Source organism: Mustelus asterias, chromosome 9 (assembly GCF_964213995.1).
Source record: "Mustelus asterias chromosome 9, sMusAst1.hap1.1, whole genome shotgun sequence".
Classification (NCBI taxonomy): domain Eukaryota; kingdom Metazoa; phylum Chordata; class Chondrichthyes; order Carcharhiniformes; family Triakidae; genus Mustelus; species Mustelus asterias.
This window is the reverse complement of record NC_135809.1, coordinates 53,821,090-53,838,068: the sequence shown is the minus strand read 5'-3', so window position 1 is coordinate 53,838,068 and position 16,979 is coordinate 53,821,090. Positions and strand designations below refer to the sequence as shown.

General features: G+C 42.6%; 2 protein-coding genes across 12 annotated transcripts in view; one reads left to right on the top strand and one right to left on the bottom strand.

Moving 5' to 3' along the window:
* The window catches only part of zcrb1 (zinc finger CCHC-type and RNA binding motif 1), a 55,078-nt gene extending 44,858 nt beyond the window's left edge, over window positions 1–10,220 (bottom strand). Inside the window, exons 1-2 of one of the 2 annotated variants that reach the window (XM_078220210.1) lie at window positions 9,907–10,017; window positions 7,980–8,083 (exon numbers count right to left, since the gene is read on the bottom strand). In XM_078220210.1, the coding sequence (XP_078076336.1) occupies window positions 7,980–7,989 (10 nt within the window). In that variant the 5' untranslated portion in view covers window positions 7,990–8,083; window positions 9,907–10,017. Of the gene's footprint in view, window positions 1–7,979; window positions 8,084–9,906 lie in introns of both variants that reach the window. The other variant, XM_078220211.1, reaches the window with a different exon arrangement.
* pphln1 (periphilin 1) overlaps window positions 10,032–16,979 on the top strand; it is a 153,165-nt gene continuing 146,217 nt past the window's right edge. The window contains exon 1 of one of the 10 annotated variants that reach the window (XM_078220208.1): window positions 10,032–10,089. The gene's annotated coding sequence lies outside the window, so the exon portion shown is untranslated. The other 9 variants (XM_078220201.1, XM_078220199.1, XM_078220202.1 and 6 more) reach the window with 9 other exon arrangements.

Genomic DNA, 16,979 nt, shown 5'->3' with positions numbered 1-16,979 from the left:
TTTGCACTAATGATGACTGGTCCATAACTAACGGGAAGGCAGGAAAAGTAAACTTGAAAATGTATAATTGTCCTGTCAGCATTGTAACTTCAGAGTGGTATTGGAATGCTCAGGGCCTTCTCTTCAGAGAGGTGTTGGACTGCCCAACGCTCTCTCTCTCAGTAATCGTTGGTCAAATAAAGATACCTCATTAACCAGGATACTGACTTCATGCATCTTTGTATTAGCTGAAGTTTTGGCATTACTTAAAAAAACCCAACAACTGGAGATATATTAAACTTAGGCTCAGTCTGCTTGCTCTGATAGATATGGTTCTATTCAACAAGTGGGGAAATTTCTTAGTGTTCTGATTCTCCAATTCCCTCTGACTAAAACACCACAATTAAAAAAACTGGTCATTCATTTATACGAACAGAAATGGAAGACCAACAGAACACCTATTCCATCTAGTTCACCTTCTAGCTTCGTAATCGTACAATACAACAATAATGGAGTTATCCGACCAGTATGAAAACCCACTAGTCATAGAGGGTTTTAGAATAGAATCCCTATGGTGCAGAAGGAGGCCATTCAGTCCATCGAACCCGCACCGACAACAATCCCACCCAAGCCCTATCCCCATAACCCTACGTATTTACCCTGCTCATCCCCCTGACACTGAGGGGCAATTTAGCATGGCCAATCCACCTAACCTGCACATCTTTGGACTGTGGGAGGAAACCAAAACACCCAGGGGAATCCCACGCAGACACGGGGAGAACGTGCAAACTCCACACAGTCATCCGACGCCGGAATTGAACCTGGATCCCTGCTGCTGTGAGGCAGCAGTGCTAACCACTGTGCTGCCCCACATGTTCAAAATCACCTCCTCCATAGATTGGGGATGAGAGAGGCCAAAGACAAAAAAGGGCTGAAAGTTTTTGTGACAAGGAATCATGTACACATTATAGCGTAAAGCAGCCAAATCAGTGCAGAATGAGAGGCTGGAAAATTACAGCACTTTTTAGTCATCTGTGGTGAAATACAAATACACTCCAAATGGGTGAGATTATAAAAGTGCCATGAGATGAAAGCATTTTTATACTCTAAATGTAACTGCCACTTGATCAGTTCAGGATATTGACCTTCCAGTTAGTTCATTGTAAAGGAATAGAATAGGAACCCTACAAGAGGACTGGAGTACTTCTTACTGTAGCTGTACAGGGCCTTGGTGAGATGGCACCTGGAGTATTGTGTACAGTTTTGGTTTCCTTATCTAAGAAAAGGATATATTTGCTATAGAGGGAATGCAGTAAATGTTGACTGGACTGGTTCCTGGGATGGCAGGATTGTCGTATGAGGGGAGTTTGGGTCATGTAGACCTGGATTCACAAGAATGAAAGGGGCTTTCATTGAAGGGTACAAAGTTCTGACAAGGCTAGACCGACTGGATGCAAGGATGTTATCTCCTTGGGTTGGGGGGTCCACAACAAGGCGTCACAGTCTCAGGATACAAGATAGGCTACAAAAGACTGAGATGAGGTGAAACCTCTTCATTCAGAAGATGCTGAACCTGTGGTATTCTCTACCACAGAGGGAATGAACATATTTAAGCAGGAAATAGATTGCTAGACTCTAAAAGTATCAAGAGGCATGGAGAGAGTGCAGAAGTATGGTGTTGAGACAGAGGATTGGCCATGATCATATCGGAACAGGCTTGAAGGGCCAAATGCCCTATACCTATTCCTATTTATCACAGAATCCCTACAGTGCAGAAGGAGGCCATTCGACCCATCGAGTCTGCACCGACCACAATCCCACCCAGGCCTTATCCCCGCTTAGTTACCCTGCTAATCCCTCTAACCTATCACATCCCAGGACACTAAGGGTTAATTTAGCATGTCCAATCAACCTAACCCGCACATCTTTGGACTGTGGGAGGAAACCGGAGCACCCGGAGGAAACCCACTCAAACACAGGGAGAATGTGCAAACTCCACATCGACAGTGACTCAAGACGGGAATCGAACCCGGGTCCCTGAAGCTGTGGGGCAGCAGTGCTAACCACTGTGCCACCCCAATATTTTCCATATGTCTATGCATCAGTGATACCCAAGAGGAAGGGGGAGTTTCCTGTGGTCATTGCGTGTTAACCAGTGTTAGCATCACAGCACGTCTCCAGGTAAGTGGTGTCCAGTTAAATATGTGAGGACAGCCATGTTTGGAATTTTGGGAGTAGGCATGGAGCAGAGTTGGGAACAAAATTCCCCCCACCCTCCCTTACTAAATCGCACCCCCTCACCCTTTCAAGGTTTACATGACCGACTCAGCACCTGAGCTGCGATTGTCCCACACACTGACACAGCACTCTTCTCGCTCAACAACTCCAAACCCGGTTAACAGATAACTCACCGATGGCTTAATGCAATATCAGCAGAAGGGGATCAAATTCGACCCCTTCAATTTCCCTAGAGTAGCTCAATTTGCAGATGACAACTGGGTTGAGCCTGGTGCAAGGCTGAGTAACAGTGCCCTGGGCCTGTTCCGGCCTTGTTGCTGACAGCGAGTCACTCATTCTTGGCCTCCTAGAGATTCATTTTTCATTCCAGGGAATGTATCTCTAATTTATACAGCTCTAGTATTATTCCAGTGAAATGCCATAGTTATTCCCACTTAATTCATCTATCAATTTCTATGTATAATTTTAAGTTTCCATCTACATTTCTTACCCTGCCACCAATCTCAATCATCAGAAAACGTGGATATGTGGCTACAATATTATGCAAGTCATTAACCATAAGACAGCATGAGTCACATCCTTCCAATTCAAGTGCATACTCATTATCCCTACTGTCTTCGGCTGCCTCACCAATTGCCCAACCAGGACGGCACGTTGGTAAGCACTGCTGCCTCACAGCACCAGGGACTCGGGTTCGATTCTTGGCTTGGGTCACTGTCTGTGTGGAGTCTGCACGTTTTCCCAGTGTCTGCGTAGGTTTCCTCCCACACAGTCCAAAAGACTTGCTAGTTAGGTGCATTGGCCATGCTAAATTCTCCCTCAGTGTACCCGAACAGGCACCAGAGTGTGATGGCTAGGAGATTTTCACATTGCAGTGTTAATGTAAGCCTACTTCGACACTAATAAAATAAACTTTAAACCAGTCAACAGTTTCTCCCTTCTCTTAAATGATGCTTAAGTTTGCATTCTTCCATCTAAGGGACAATTCTGGAATCTAGATATCTTGGGTTATAATCTTTCAAAGTTATTGGGTGATGCCTCCCACTATTTCCTTTAAAAACCTCGAATAGAAGCCATCTTGTGGATTTGTCAGTCTTTCATGGTATTATTTTTCTACAACTATTTTCTTGCTTGTAAACTTGAATGAATTCCAGTCCTTGATTCACTATTAGTCTGTCTGGAGTATAATATTTCTTCCTCTACTGTGAAGACTGACACAAAGTATTAAGTTAGCCATTTTCTTATATTTGTTTGCAATATTATCAGCATCTATTTTTAAACTTACCCCTGACAACACTTCCTCCTATGTTAATCAGTTTTTTAAACTCACTTTTGCAAGTCTTATTCAAGTTTTTGTTTTCATTGGCTGTTTTTGTATTTTACTTCCAGTCCCCTAGGGATGCTCCTTCCTTTAGTTTACATTATCTGTGACTTCCCCTTTTGTTGATTACTGCTATTTTTGCTCCTTAGGGCCATCTACTGGTCCTGGATAAAGCTTTTTTTTTAAACTCCTCACTGTTCACCTGCCCAATAATAGTGTTGATCCAGTTATTGTCATCAGTCAGTCTCAAACTGTTAAAATTAGCTGTACCAGAGTCTTAGTAATTCTGTTAAGTTTCTCTTTTCAAGTTGAGCATAGAATCCAGTTATATTATAGTCACAACTATACAAATGTTACCTGGCTTTTACACAAACCAAGTTCTGCTCGTTGCTTACTAACAAATCTAGGAATACTTGCCCTCTTCGAGTCAGTCACTGGGAGTGATTCTGTTCATCGAAACCATGCCTGTGCAAGGCAATCCAGTTGGTCCCATTCCACTGCTGTATTCCTGTAGTCCTGCAATTTTATTTCCATCAAGTGTCCACCCAATTTCCTTTTTTGGTCATCGATCATCTTTGCTTCCATAACCCTCACAGGCAGTGAGCAGCAGGTCATTAAAATTCCCTGCATGAAACAAGTTCTTCCTCATATCTCCTATCTCCCTCCTCCCCCACCCCCTCATCCCTTGCCCAAATCAGCAACAGTTTGGATTGATATAAATGGTAAATGATAGATTTTCAGGCTGATTCCAGGGATGGAGGGAATGGTGAATGAGGAGAGATAGACTAGGTTAGGATTATTTTCGCTGGAGTTCAGACGAACGAGGGGCGATCTCATAGAGACTTACAAAATTCTAACAGGACTAGACAGGGTAGATGCAGGGAGGATGTTCCTGTTGGTGGGGGAGTCCAGAACCAGGGGTCGCAGTCTGAGGATTCGGGGTAGACCATTTAGGATGGAAACTAGGAGACATTTCTTCACCCAAAGAGTAGTGAGCCTGTGGAATTCATTACCACAGGAACTAGTTGATACCAAAACATTGAATGTATCCAAGAGGTGGCTAGATATAGCACTTGGGGGAATGGGATCAAAGGTTATGGGGAGAAAGCAGGATTAGGCTATTGAGTTGGACGATCAGCCATGATCTTGATGAATGGCGGAGCAGGCTTGAAGGGCCAAATAGCCTCCTCTTGCTCCTATCTTCTATGTTTCTATAACATAGTGATATTTCAAAGAGGGGCAAGGAAGTTATCCCAAGTGTGCTGGTCAATATTTATCCCTCAATCAACATTACAAAAAGCCAATTATTGAGTAATCATGTTGCTGTTTGTGGGAGCTTGCAGAAATGAAAACTGCCGTGTTTCCTACATTACAACAGTGACTGATTCAGAAAAACTTCATAGATTGTGAAGTGCTTTGGAGTACCAAGGTCGTGAAAGGCATGAGAGAAAATGCAAATCTTTCTATCTGTCGGATCTCTTGTATGCACAATTGGCTGCTATATTAGCTTCCACAAGAATAATGGCTGCACTTCATCAAAATTTTGTTTGTTCTCTTCAGGAAGTGAAATGTGTTGTATAAAGTTCTTTCTTAAATACTACACATCACAGTCACTGTGCTTCACATTAATTTTAGGAGATTTCTTTGCCTTGAACAGCACTGCTTGGTAACCAAGTGTTATGCTCCAGCCATGACTGTCAACAAGTAGAAAGTAACATTTCAGTTGTGCCTTTAAATCCTTTCTGAAGGTAGAGCACCTCATTGCCGATCATAACCTCAATGTGTCTGTCACTGGATCTATTGGATTGGTCACCATTCAATTTCAAAGATGTTGATAAAAAGTTAACATAGAAAATAGGAGTAGGAGTAGGCCATTTGGCCCCTTGAGCCTGCTCCGCCATTCATTATCATGGCCGATCATCAAATTCAGTATCCTGATCCCACCTTTCCAGCCCATCCACCCCATCCTCTGATCCCTTTAGCCCCAAGAGCTGTATCTAATTTATTCTTTAAATCACACAATGTTTCTGTGGTAGTGACTTCCTCAGATTCATCCACTCTCTGGGTGAAGATGTTTCTCCTCACCCCAGTCCTAAAAGGTTTACCCCTTATCCTCAAACTATGACCCCTAGTTCTGGACTCCCCCACCACCAGGAACATTCTTTTTGAATCCATCCTTTCTAATCCTGTTAGAATTTTATAAGTTTCTCCGAGATCCCCTCCAATGAATATAATCCAAACCGACTTAGCGTCTCCTCATATAGCAAGGACATCTTTCCTCAGATAAGGACACCAAAATTGCACACACTAGTTCAGATGTGGCGTCACCGACAATTGCAGTAAAACATCCCTATTCCTACACTCAAATCCTCTCACTATTAAGGCCAATATACCATTTGCCTTCTTTACTGCCTGCTGTACTTGCACGCTTACTTTCAGCAACTGATGCTGGTGGACACCGAGGTCTCATTGAGTCTCCACCTCTCTCAATTTACACCCAAATAATAATCTGCCTTCCTATTATTGCTACCGAAATAGATAACCTCACATTTATCCACTGTACACTGCATCTGTCACGCATATGCGCACTCACTCAGCCCGTCCAAATCACGCTGAATCATCTCTGCATCCTCCTCACAGCTCATCTGGAGATAATACATTTAGTTCCCTCTTCCAAATCAATGTGAATAGTTGGGGTCCTCGCACAGACCCCTGTGGTACCCCACTAGTCACTGCCTGCCAATTGGAAAAAGTCCCATTTATGCCAACTCTGTTTCCTATCTGCTAACCAGCTTTCTATCCATCTCCTGACACTACACAATCCCACACGCTTTAACTTTACATAGTAGTCTGCCTGAGCTTCTGTTATTTTATTTTCTTGCACAAAAACAAAAATCAGTCTCAATCCAAATATACAAGCAATTTATACCAAGTATCTGATAAAAATTAAAGCCAAAGCATACCTATATACATTCAGCTCTCAGGTCAATTGTAAACATTTATTCATCCAGCATTAATGCCAAAAGGTCTGCAGTTTGAGTTTGATCTTCCATATTAAGTTATGTTTGTTGTGCTGTGATTTCATGATCTTATCAGACACTATAACAATTTAAACTCAATGTCTGCCTCAACAGACAATTAATTAGGTGGACTGGTAAGAAAACTGAAAACCCTTTCGAAAGTTCAACCCAAATTAAGGGAAAAAAATGATAAGAAGCTTCCAAATAGACTGGATAGAGTATTAAATACAATTTATCACCCACATGAAATATAAAAGGAGACAATGCAGCTTAGATATTTTATGAATGGATAAAATGCTACAGGTCAGCAACAGAAGTTGGTTTACTTTCTGAAGGGCTGAGAAGTTTGAATTGTGACCTGATAAATTTAAGACTTCTTAATAAAAAGGCAAATAACTTTGGCTTGTTTCTACCTTTGGCAAGATGGGTGACATGAGTACATCTTTAAAAAAAATTTTTAAAATCATGATCTCTACAGCTATCATAGCGTCAGTTTTTTAAAAAAATTGTTGCTGGGGTGGAGAAGACCTTTTATTGCCCCTTCAATGGCTCAAATGGGGTTTTGTTTATTTTTACTATGGGCCTCAAGTACTTTCTGGAATTTGTTTTATGACCCTGCATGTTCAGGGAAAGATTGACTGACAAGCCAAAGTGAGGTGGTTCCTCCCCAGAAAAACAATCTAAGGATTTATTTTCAGTTTTAGTTTAGCAGTGGGTGGATATCGAGCTGGAAAGCAGAGTCTCCCTCTCTCTCCCTCGTTTTGGAAATTCTGCTGTTAGCTGGAAGCAAGGTTCCTGGCCTTCTGAAGTAGAAAATCTGCTGTCAGTGGTTGGCTTGACTAGAGTCTCCGTGGTATTTTGGGAAGCTGTTCTGACTCCAAGCTTGTCTGTGTGAGTCTCAAGAGAATTGCAGCATTCAACCAAAGGACTAAATTCCAGTATCATGTGAGCATTAGTCCTTGCTGTGTTAAACCTGAGGAAAAGGGTTTGTTTATGGGATTGGTTTGATTGGGACATTTCCTATATTCACTGTTTATACAATACAACTTTTTTTTTCTTATTTATAATTGGTAAAAATTATTGCTGTTTTTCTATACATATTAACCGTATACTTAAATAAACTTTGTTTGATAAAAGCTCCTTAGTAGGTCATTTGAATCATACCTGAAGTGAAATATCTCATGCTCACCCTAGCCAAATTCAAAGTGCAAAACTTATGATCCAGATGGACTTCATAGAACACTCGAGTTTCTGACCTGAATTAATGTTTGAAGAACGTTAGATGGACAACAAGAATGACCTGGCCTGGTCAAGAAAAGTCAACAAACGTTTACACCCCTAGATGTTATCCAGCAAATCTCCGTCAGAAAATATATCCATAGGTATTGGGTGAGGCAGGATCAGGCTCAGTGTCTGATTACCTGCTAGCATTCACTGGCCAAGTTCAATTTGAGGAACGAAGACTGAGCTAATAACTTCTTGGCTGTTGGAACCCGTAGAACCACAACTTAGCAGGAACCACCAACTGGAAGAAAATTATGGAATGAGAACAGTAATAAGGGGATGCCGCTACAAAGATTTCAAACAATAATTAATTTCCATTAGTCACTATCTGTCACTGAAGAAGTCTAGTCTACTTGTACCTCTTGGTATCCTAGAATATCTATTTGTGCCAACTATCAAAACAATCCTTGTTCACTGGAAAGTCTGCAATGTTTCCAACCTTCTGGAGCTGATGTACTCTATACTACTCAACATCCTATTTCAGAAGCATTTTTTCCTGACATTTAGTGGCAAATACATAACATAGTGTGGATAGTTCTGTTCTTTCATAATTTTGAGCACCTAAATCAGATTCATTTTGAAACTCCAAAATGTAATCTGCAAACTCACAGAAGAATCCAGTCACTAGTGCAGGCAAGTCACGTGTATCAAAATCAGCTAAACAAACTTCACCCCAAAAATGAAACTCCTAACAATCGTCGCACACATTTCATCGATGCACTTTATTTTCTCATTTCCCCAGTGCATCCGAGGCAGAGCATCATCATTTTTGCAAAACTTTGCCAATTCTCACCAGTTACTTCTCTCCATTTAAAAAATCTACTTGTACGTTTTAAGTCATTTATCCGACAGCTTACACATTGAAATCGAGAGAATTTCAATTCTTAATATGAACTGTTTCTCACTTCAAGTTCACAAGTACGTTCTAATAACAATAAAAGTGTCTGATGTTTTGCCCTCTTATTTCCCCAAGAAAAGAGGCAAAGTGTTGGATTAAACATTCCAGGTCGGCATAGCTGAGCAGCATCTGCACTTACATATTTACCATCAGATCAACTGCAGCAATCACAAGCAAAAGCACTTCTATAGTGTCTTCAATGTAGAAACAGTCACTGATGAGATGTGTGAGACCATTTATAGATAAAAAAATCTAACCATTTGTCAGATAAAAAAATAAAGTACTGATTTTATGGTATGAGGGTCAAAATTTTCTGAAAGACAATAGCAAAATACTGCATATGCTGGAAATCTGAAAATCACCTCCTGCCCTTCAGTTAAAAGTTGCATATTTGCTATTGGTCACAATTAATCTACCTTACTTTTATTTCTGGTTATGACATATCTAGATGCTCTAAATTCATTAATAAGTCTTGCCATTACCAAGATTTGTGGCAAAAGTACAATTACTGGCACGTATTTATGAACTCTCATTTCCGTTTGCCACTTAAGTTTTTGTTTTATGACAGGAATACCTTGAAATTTTACATGAATTTTCATCCTCAGTAAAGTCAAACCAAAACAAAAGCCACAAGCTCATTACCAGAAATCTTCTTGGAGATTCCTGTGTAGCTGTGAACTTGGCAAAAAGGTTCGAGCACGGTATGCAGTACATCAATGTCAGTAAAACAAAATGCCCAACAGAAACACACACTTAATCTCAAAATATTCAAGTCACGGAGACAACAGTACACAAACAACAGGAGCTGACACTTCACTAAAGAAAACTACCTCGCAGTGTAACATATACCCAATAAATTACTTGTGGCCAACTTAACCTACCTCAAGACCTTTCCATCCAGTGGCCACCAGACCAGACTGATTCAATTTTTCAATCAGATCCGTAAATTGACTTGATTACTTTTAAGGTGAGGCCCCAATTTGGATTAAGCAGACGTTATTTTAAGTGGTCTATTTTCACTGAGAAGAAAAAACAAGAAAACCGATGTTCTCACTATCCAACTCATTACCTGGTTGCAATGCCTACCTCACTTAAGGTGCAAAGATTAATCAGGGATATGTCTGCAAGCTACCATTAAGTGAAATATATACTTCCGGACTCTTTACCTGGATTTATTGCCCCGCCGGATTCATGCCTTCCCTTCACATTTTAAGTAACTGTGTTACCAACACAGCCAGCCAGCAGCTCAGCCGCCATGTTGCTGCCGGTGATCTCTCCTCCCCTCGCGCGAGATTTGAAGTTGCGTTGGCCAAACAGTGGAAAATGCCTGGGGGTCCGCTTCAAAAAGTGTAGGGGAGGTTTCTATTTTAACTTGACGATGATACAGGTCTGATACAATTATAGGTTGATTCGCCAAACAGCAACAGCCTGGTAACCGCAGTGGGCGGGCGGCCATTTGTTTTCGTGTTTGACGTTCCCTGATTTCAGGCGGGCGGGCGGGCGGGCGGGAAGGGGGGGGGGGGGGGAAATAAAGGGAGGGACTTATCCGGTACCAGGTCAGAAGCGACAGATTAGACCTCTCGGTTCTTCAAACGTTAAATCGGTGGATTTTTTTTCAACCGAAACAGAAGTGATTGAGAGTGAGTATTTTATTGTTTGCTGTATGGATCATTGAGGGAGACGGTGGCTTTCAGCGGGCGGGCGGTTGAAGACTGGTGGCTCTCGCGCCGCGGGTTCGGTTGGCGAGAGGAAGGTTTGAAAAGCTCCAAGTGAGGGTGGGCTGGTCACGCGCGACCAACGGCCTCCCTCGGCGCGGAAGGCGGGCGTCGCCCTAGCAACATCCTGCGTGGTTGTTCTCGCCGGCCCGTCGCTTCACTCCAGGCCGGCTTTACACCTACTCCGAATGAGTGGGCCGGGGCGGGTTACAGTCAGTCAGACAGACAGACGGACGGTTGCTCTGGCCCTTGCCAAAAAGGTTTGGGTGGGTTAGGTAGCTTGGGCGACCCCTCCCCGCCCCGCTCGATCCCCTGTTAGTTAGGCCTCGGTGCTATTGCAAGCTAATGGTGATGGGATTTCCTGGGTCAGTACTTTCAGACCGCTGTTCGTTATGTTCAATCCTTTAGTGCTTTGTAGTGTTGCCCAGACCAAAGGCGGCTGTCACTTGGCCATCTGTGCCAAGCGGTTTCGGGTGCTCTTCAACACAACTGACAGCGGAACCCGGGAAGCCAGCTTTTTATCCCTTTTGATTCCTTTCCTCCTCCTCCCACCATCCGTCTGATTCCTGGCTGCACTGGAGCCGAGATGTGAGAGACCATTTGTACAGCAGAGCTTTAGGAGGCGGGTAACCCGCATCACTTGGGTTTGACATTTGGTGGAACAGCCTGCCTGGATTTATAAATTTCGTTTTGGTTTTATTCCTGAGATAATTTTGAACGACCGATGCCTTATTGGTTCTTAAATCCAACATTAGAACATCAAAATATTTCAATTTTAAACAACTGATGGTTTATTTGTTTCTCTTGATAGAGTTTCATTAATCAAAACGATATCAGGTATCTGCTTCATTGTCATGATCGTGTTACTGTCTCGCAACTAGTCATTTGGGCACATTTGTTACCTTTTACAATATAGCAGCATAGGAATTCAGCCATTTATGATGGTCGTAAGCCTGGTAGTTTTAGTTTTACTAGCCAGTCTTCAACCGCCCGCTCGCTAAAAGCCACCCCTCAATGATCCATACAGCAAACAATAAAAATACTCACACACTCAATCACTTCTGTTTTGGTTGAAAAAATTTAATGGGATGTGACATTTATTGCCCATCCCTAATTGTCCTTGAACTGAGTGGCTTGATAGGCTATTTCAGGGGGACAGTTAAGAGGACATATGAACATAAGTGTTAGGAGCAGGAGTCAGACACTTGAGCCTGCTGTACCATTCAATAAAATTATGGCTGATCTGATTGTAACTCCAGATTCTTGCCACCCCCCCCATTTTAATCTAGAATTTATCTAGCTCTGCCTTAAAAATATTCAAAGACTCTGCTTCCACTATTGCCTTTTCGGGAAGATAGTGCTAGAGGTTCATGACCCTCTGAGGAAAAAAAAATCTGTCTTAAATGAGCAAGCTCTTATTTCTTAAACGGTGACCCCCCAGTTCTAGATTCTCTGTCAAGAGGAAACATCCTTTCCACGTCCACCCTGTTAATCCCCCTCGATCTTAAAGGTTTTGATCAAATTGCCTCTTGCACTTCTCATAGAAATCATAGAAACCCTACAGTGCAGAAGGAGGCCATTCGGCCCATCGAGTCTGCACCAACCACAATCCCACCCAGGCCCTACCCCCACATATTTACCCGCTAATCCCTCTAGCCTACGCATTTTAGGATTCTAAGGGGCAATTTTTAACCTGGCCAATCAACCTATCTTTGGACTGTGGGAGGAAACCAGAGCACCCGGAGGAAACCCATGCAGACACGAGGAGAATGTGCAAACTCCACACAGATAGTGACCCAAGCTGGGAATCGAACCTGGGACCCTGGAGCTGTGAAGCAGCAGTGCTAACCACTGCGCTACTGTGCCGTACCACTTCTAAACTCTAGTGGATGCAAACCTAACGTCTCCAACCTTTCCTCGTAAAATAACCCGCCAATTCCTGGAAATAGATTAGTAAACCTTCTCTGAGCTGCTTCAAATGTATGAGGAGACCGATACTGTAAACACAGATGTGGCCTCACCAATGCCCTGTACGATTGAAGCATAGCCACCCGATGTTTATAATCAGTTCCCCTCACAAATTATAGCATTCTATTTGCTTTCCTACCAATATCAACCACATTACTGTGGGTCTGGAGTTACACATAGACTTGACCAGGTAAGCTTGACAGATTTCCTTCCCTAAAAGGTAGTTTCATGACGCCCATTACTAAGACTAGCTTTCCGTTCTAGATTTTAATAATAGAATTTAGATTGCTCTGTGCTGGTATTTGAACCTGTGCCCCCAGGAGATTAGCCTGGGTTCTGGATTACTACAACAGAAAATGTTGGAAAATCATAGCAGGTCTGACAGCATCTGTGGAAAGAGAATAGAGCCAACAAAGAAAATTACAGCACTGGAACAGGCCATTCTACCCTCCAAGCCTGCACCGACCATGCTGCTCGACTGAACTAAAACCTATCCTTCCGGAGACCATATCCCTCCAATCCCATCCCAGACGCCTCTTAAAAGTCACTATCGTATCTGCTTCCATTACCTCCCGCGGCAGTGAGTTCCCGGCACTCGCCTCCCTCTGTGTAATAATAAAAAATTGCCATGTACATCTACTTTAAACATTGCCCCTCGCACCTTAAACCTATGCACCCGAGCAGTTGACTCTTCCACTCTGGGAAAAAGCTTCTGACTATTCATTCTGTCCATGCCCTCATGATCTTGTAGACTTCTGTCAGGTTGCCCCTCAACCTCGTTCCAGTGAGAACAAACCAAGTTTCTCCAACCTCTCCTCATAGCTAATGCCCTCCATACCAGGCAACATCCTGGTAAATCTTTTCTGTACCCCCTCCAAAACCTCCACGTCCTTCTGATAGTGTGGCGACCAGAATTGAACACGATATTCCAAGTGCGGCCTAACTAAGGTCCAAAAAGCTGCAACATGACTTGACAATTTTTAAACTCAATGCCCCGGCCGATGAAGGCAGGCATGTCGTATGCCTTCTTGACTACCTTCTCCACCTGCATCGCCACTTTCAGTGACTTATGTACCTGTACACGCAGATCCCTCTGTCTATCAATACTCTTGAGGGTTCTGCCATTTACTGTATATTTCCTATCTGTATTAGACCTTCCAAAATGCATTACCTCACATTTGTCTGAATTAAACTCCATCTGCCATCTCTCTGTTCAAGTCTCCAACCAATCTATATCCTGCTGTATCCTTGATGGTCTTCATCGCTATCCGCAATTCCACCAACCTTTGTGTCATCCGCAAGCTTACTAATCAAGCTAGTTACATTTTCCTCCAAATCACTTTATATATTATATATATACAAACAGTAAAGGTCCCAGCACTGATCCCTGAGGAACGCCACTAGTCACAGCCCTCCATTCAGAAACGCATTCTTCCACTGCTATCCTCTGTTTTCTATGACCGACATGATGTGGAGATGCCGGCGTTGGACTGGGGTAAACACAGTAAGAAGTTTAACAACAGGTTAAAGTCCAACAGGTTTATTTGGTAGCAAAAGCCACACAAGCTTTCGGAGCTCTAAGCCCCTTCTTCAGGTGAGTGGGAATTCTGTTCACAAACAGAGCATATAAAGACACAAACTCAATTTACATGAATAATGGTTGGAATGCGAATACTTACAACTAATCAAGTCTTTAAGAAACAAAACAATGTGAGTGGAGAGAGCATCAAGACAGGCTAAAAAGATGTGTATTGTCTCCAGACAAGACAGCCAGTGAAACTCTGCAGGTCTAGGCAACTGTGGGGGTTACAAATAGTGTGACATGAACCCAATATCCCGGTTGAGGCCGTCCTCGATATTGGGTTCATGTCACACTATTTGTAACCCCCACAGTTGCCTAGACCTGCAGGCCATAGATCCTTTGTCAGGCAGTCCAACTCCACCTTCTGTTGCAAAATAGTACACTCAAAATTCTTTCATGCCTCTCCAATTTATATCTTTCTGCTCCAAGGTAGTTTATCAATTCCTTAATTTGTTCTGGATCTTCATCATTGTTTTCTGCATAATCTTTGGTAAGGACATATAACATAAGAACTAGAAGCAAGAGTAAGCCATCTGGCCCCTCGAGCCTGTTCTGCCATTTAATAAAATCATGGCTGATCTTTTCGTGGAAGGTCTACTTACCCACCTGCTCACCATAACCCTTAATTGCTTTACTGTTCAAAAATCTATCTATTTTTGCCTTAAAAACATTCAACGAGGTAGCCTCAACTGCTTCACTGGGTAGGGAATTCCACAGATTTAGTGAAGAAATTCCTCCTCAACTCAGTCCTAAATCTGCTCCCCCTTAATTTTAAGCCATGCCCCTTAGTTCTAGCATATAGCGGATTGCAACTATGATTCCAGCAATCACCATGGCAGTTACGCTGTAGCAGTTATGCTGTTGCAAAAACCATCATAACTGACTTGAAATTCAGCTATGAACAGTTCTGTTTCTTTTGGTATCCACGTCTTTGCAAGCCGTATACATTCATTATTCTAGCAGTTCATTTTGAATGATGGTGCACGTTCAGCAAACAGTCTCACATCACGCTGTTGCCCTTTAATTTTTGCCTACAGAAGTAAAATACTTCTGTTCCTCAATCTCCATCTTGAGATCACACATGGCTGCTGATTGATCTACAATTTTCTTTTCATAGATGACGAGCTGTTGTTGTGACAATCCTGCAGTTTATGCTTGGATAATTTCAACAACTCAGGAACAGATTCCAAATCAGTCAACTTTTCTTGCATCTGTCTCCGCACCTGCTCATTTGTCTTATTCACATCATTGTCCAGCAAATGGTTCTCCTTGTCTACCATCACCAGTTTTACATTGCACTCATTTGCCTCGATTCAAGTCTTCATTAACTGAGATTTATAACTATCCACCAGCCCTTTGTGGCGTTTCTTCGAGATTTTTGGCTTCTGCATCTCAGACCGAACAAACGTCAGCTTCACCTGAACCTGTGCCAATTTGAGTGGATTAAATCTATATGAATATTGCTCAATTGGAACAGCTTCCTCATTGTCCAATTTAATTTGAGGAATGTCAAATTTAGAATCATCTGGATTTATTTCTTCCCTTTGAGTTCTAACAACTAACACATCCTCCTTCTGATTTCCTACCCTATCAAAGTACTGTTTGAGCATATTCACATGACATACGATTTTTCTTTCCATCCAGTGTTCTTATCAAATCATTCGCCTCGCTTAATTTTTTGATTTGATAAACCTTGCTTTTAAAGATTCACCTACCCCTGGTAATAGTACAAATACTTTATCCCCACTAGAAAAACTACGAATTCTTGTTTCATCACATGCTGTTCAGCCAGCTCACCAACTCTAGTTAATCTCTCCCTAAAGTTTGACACACAGTCCAATAATGTAGTCTAAGAATGCTGACTCATCAATATTTCCTTGATCAGTTTAAGTGATTCAGCAAACAGTCTCACTTCACGTTGTTGTCCTCTTGCCTGCAGTAGTAAAATGCTGCTGCTCCTCAATCGTCATCTCTTACAAAGAAAATTACAGCACAGGAACAGGCCCTTCGGCCCTCCAAGCCTGCACCGACCATGCTGCCTGACTGAACTAAAATCCCTGACCTTTCCAGGGACCATATCCCTCTATTCCCATCCTATTCGTGTATTTGTCAAGACGGCCCCTTAAAAGTCAGTACCGTATCCGCTTCCACTACCTACAGGGTAAATGGTAGGACTCTGAAGAGTGCAGTTGAACAGAGGGATCTGGGAATACAGGTACAGAGTTCCCTAAAAGTGACGTCACAGGTGGATAGGGTCGTAAAGAGTGCCTTTGGTACATTGGCCTTTATAAATCGGAGTATCGAGTATAAAAGTTGGAGTGTTATGGTAAGGTTATATAAGGCATTGGTGAGGCCGAATTTGGAGTATTGTGTACAGTTTTGGTCACCTAGTTACAGGAAGGATGTAAATAAGATTGAAAGAGTGCAGAGAAGGTTCACAAGGATGTTGCCGGGACTTGAGAAGCTGAGTTACAGAGAGAGATTGAATAGGTTGGGACTTTATTCCCTGGAGCGTAGAAGATTGAGGGGAGATTTGATAGAGGTGTATAAGATTTTGATGGGTATAGATCGAGTGAATGCAAGCAGGCTTTTTCCGCTGAGGCTAGGGGAGAAAAAAACCAGAGGGCATGGGTTAAGGGTGAAAGGAGAAAAGTTTAAAGGGAATATTAGGGGGGGCTTCTTCACGCAGAGAGTGGTGGGAGTGTGGAATGAGCTGCCGGATAAAGTGGTAAATGCGGGGTCACTTTTAACATTTAAGAAAAACTTGGACGGGTTCATGGATGAGAGGGGTGTGGAGGGATATGGTCCAAGTGCAGGTCAGTGGGACTAGGCATAAAATGGTTCGGCACAGACAAGAAGGGCCAAAAGACCTGTTTCTGAGCTGTAATTTTCTATGGTTCTATGGTACCTCCCCCGGCAACGGGTTCCAGGCACCCATTACTCTGTTTTTTTAAAAATCTGCCTCGTACATCTC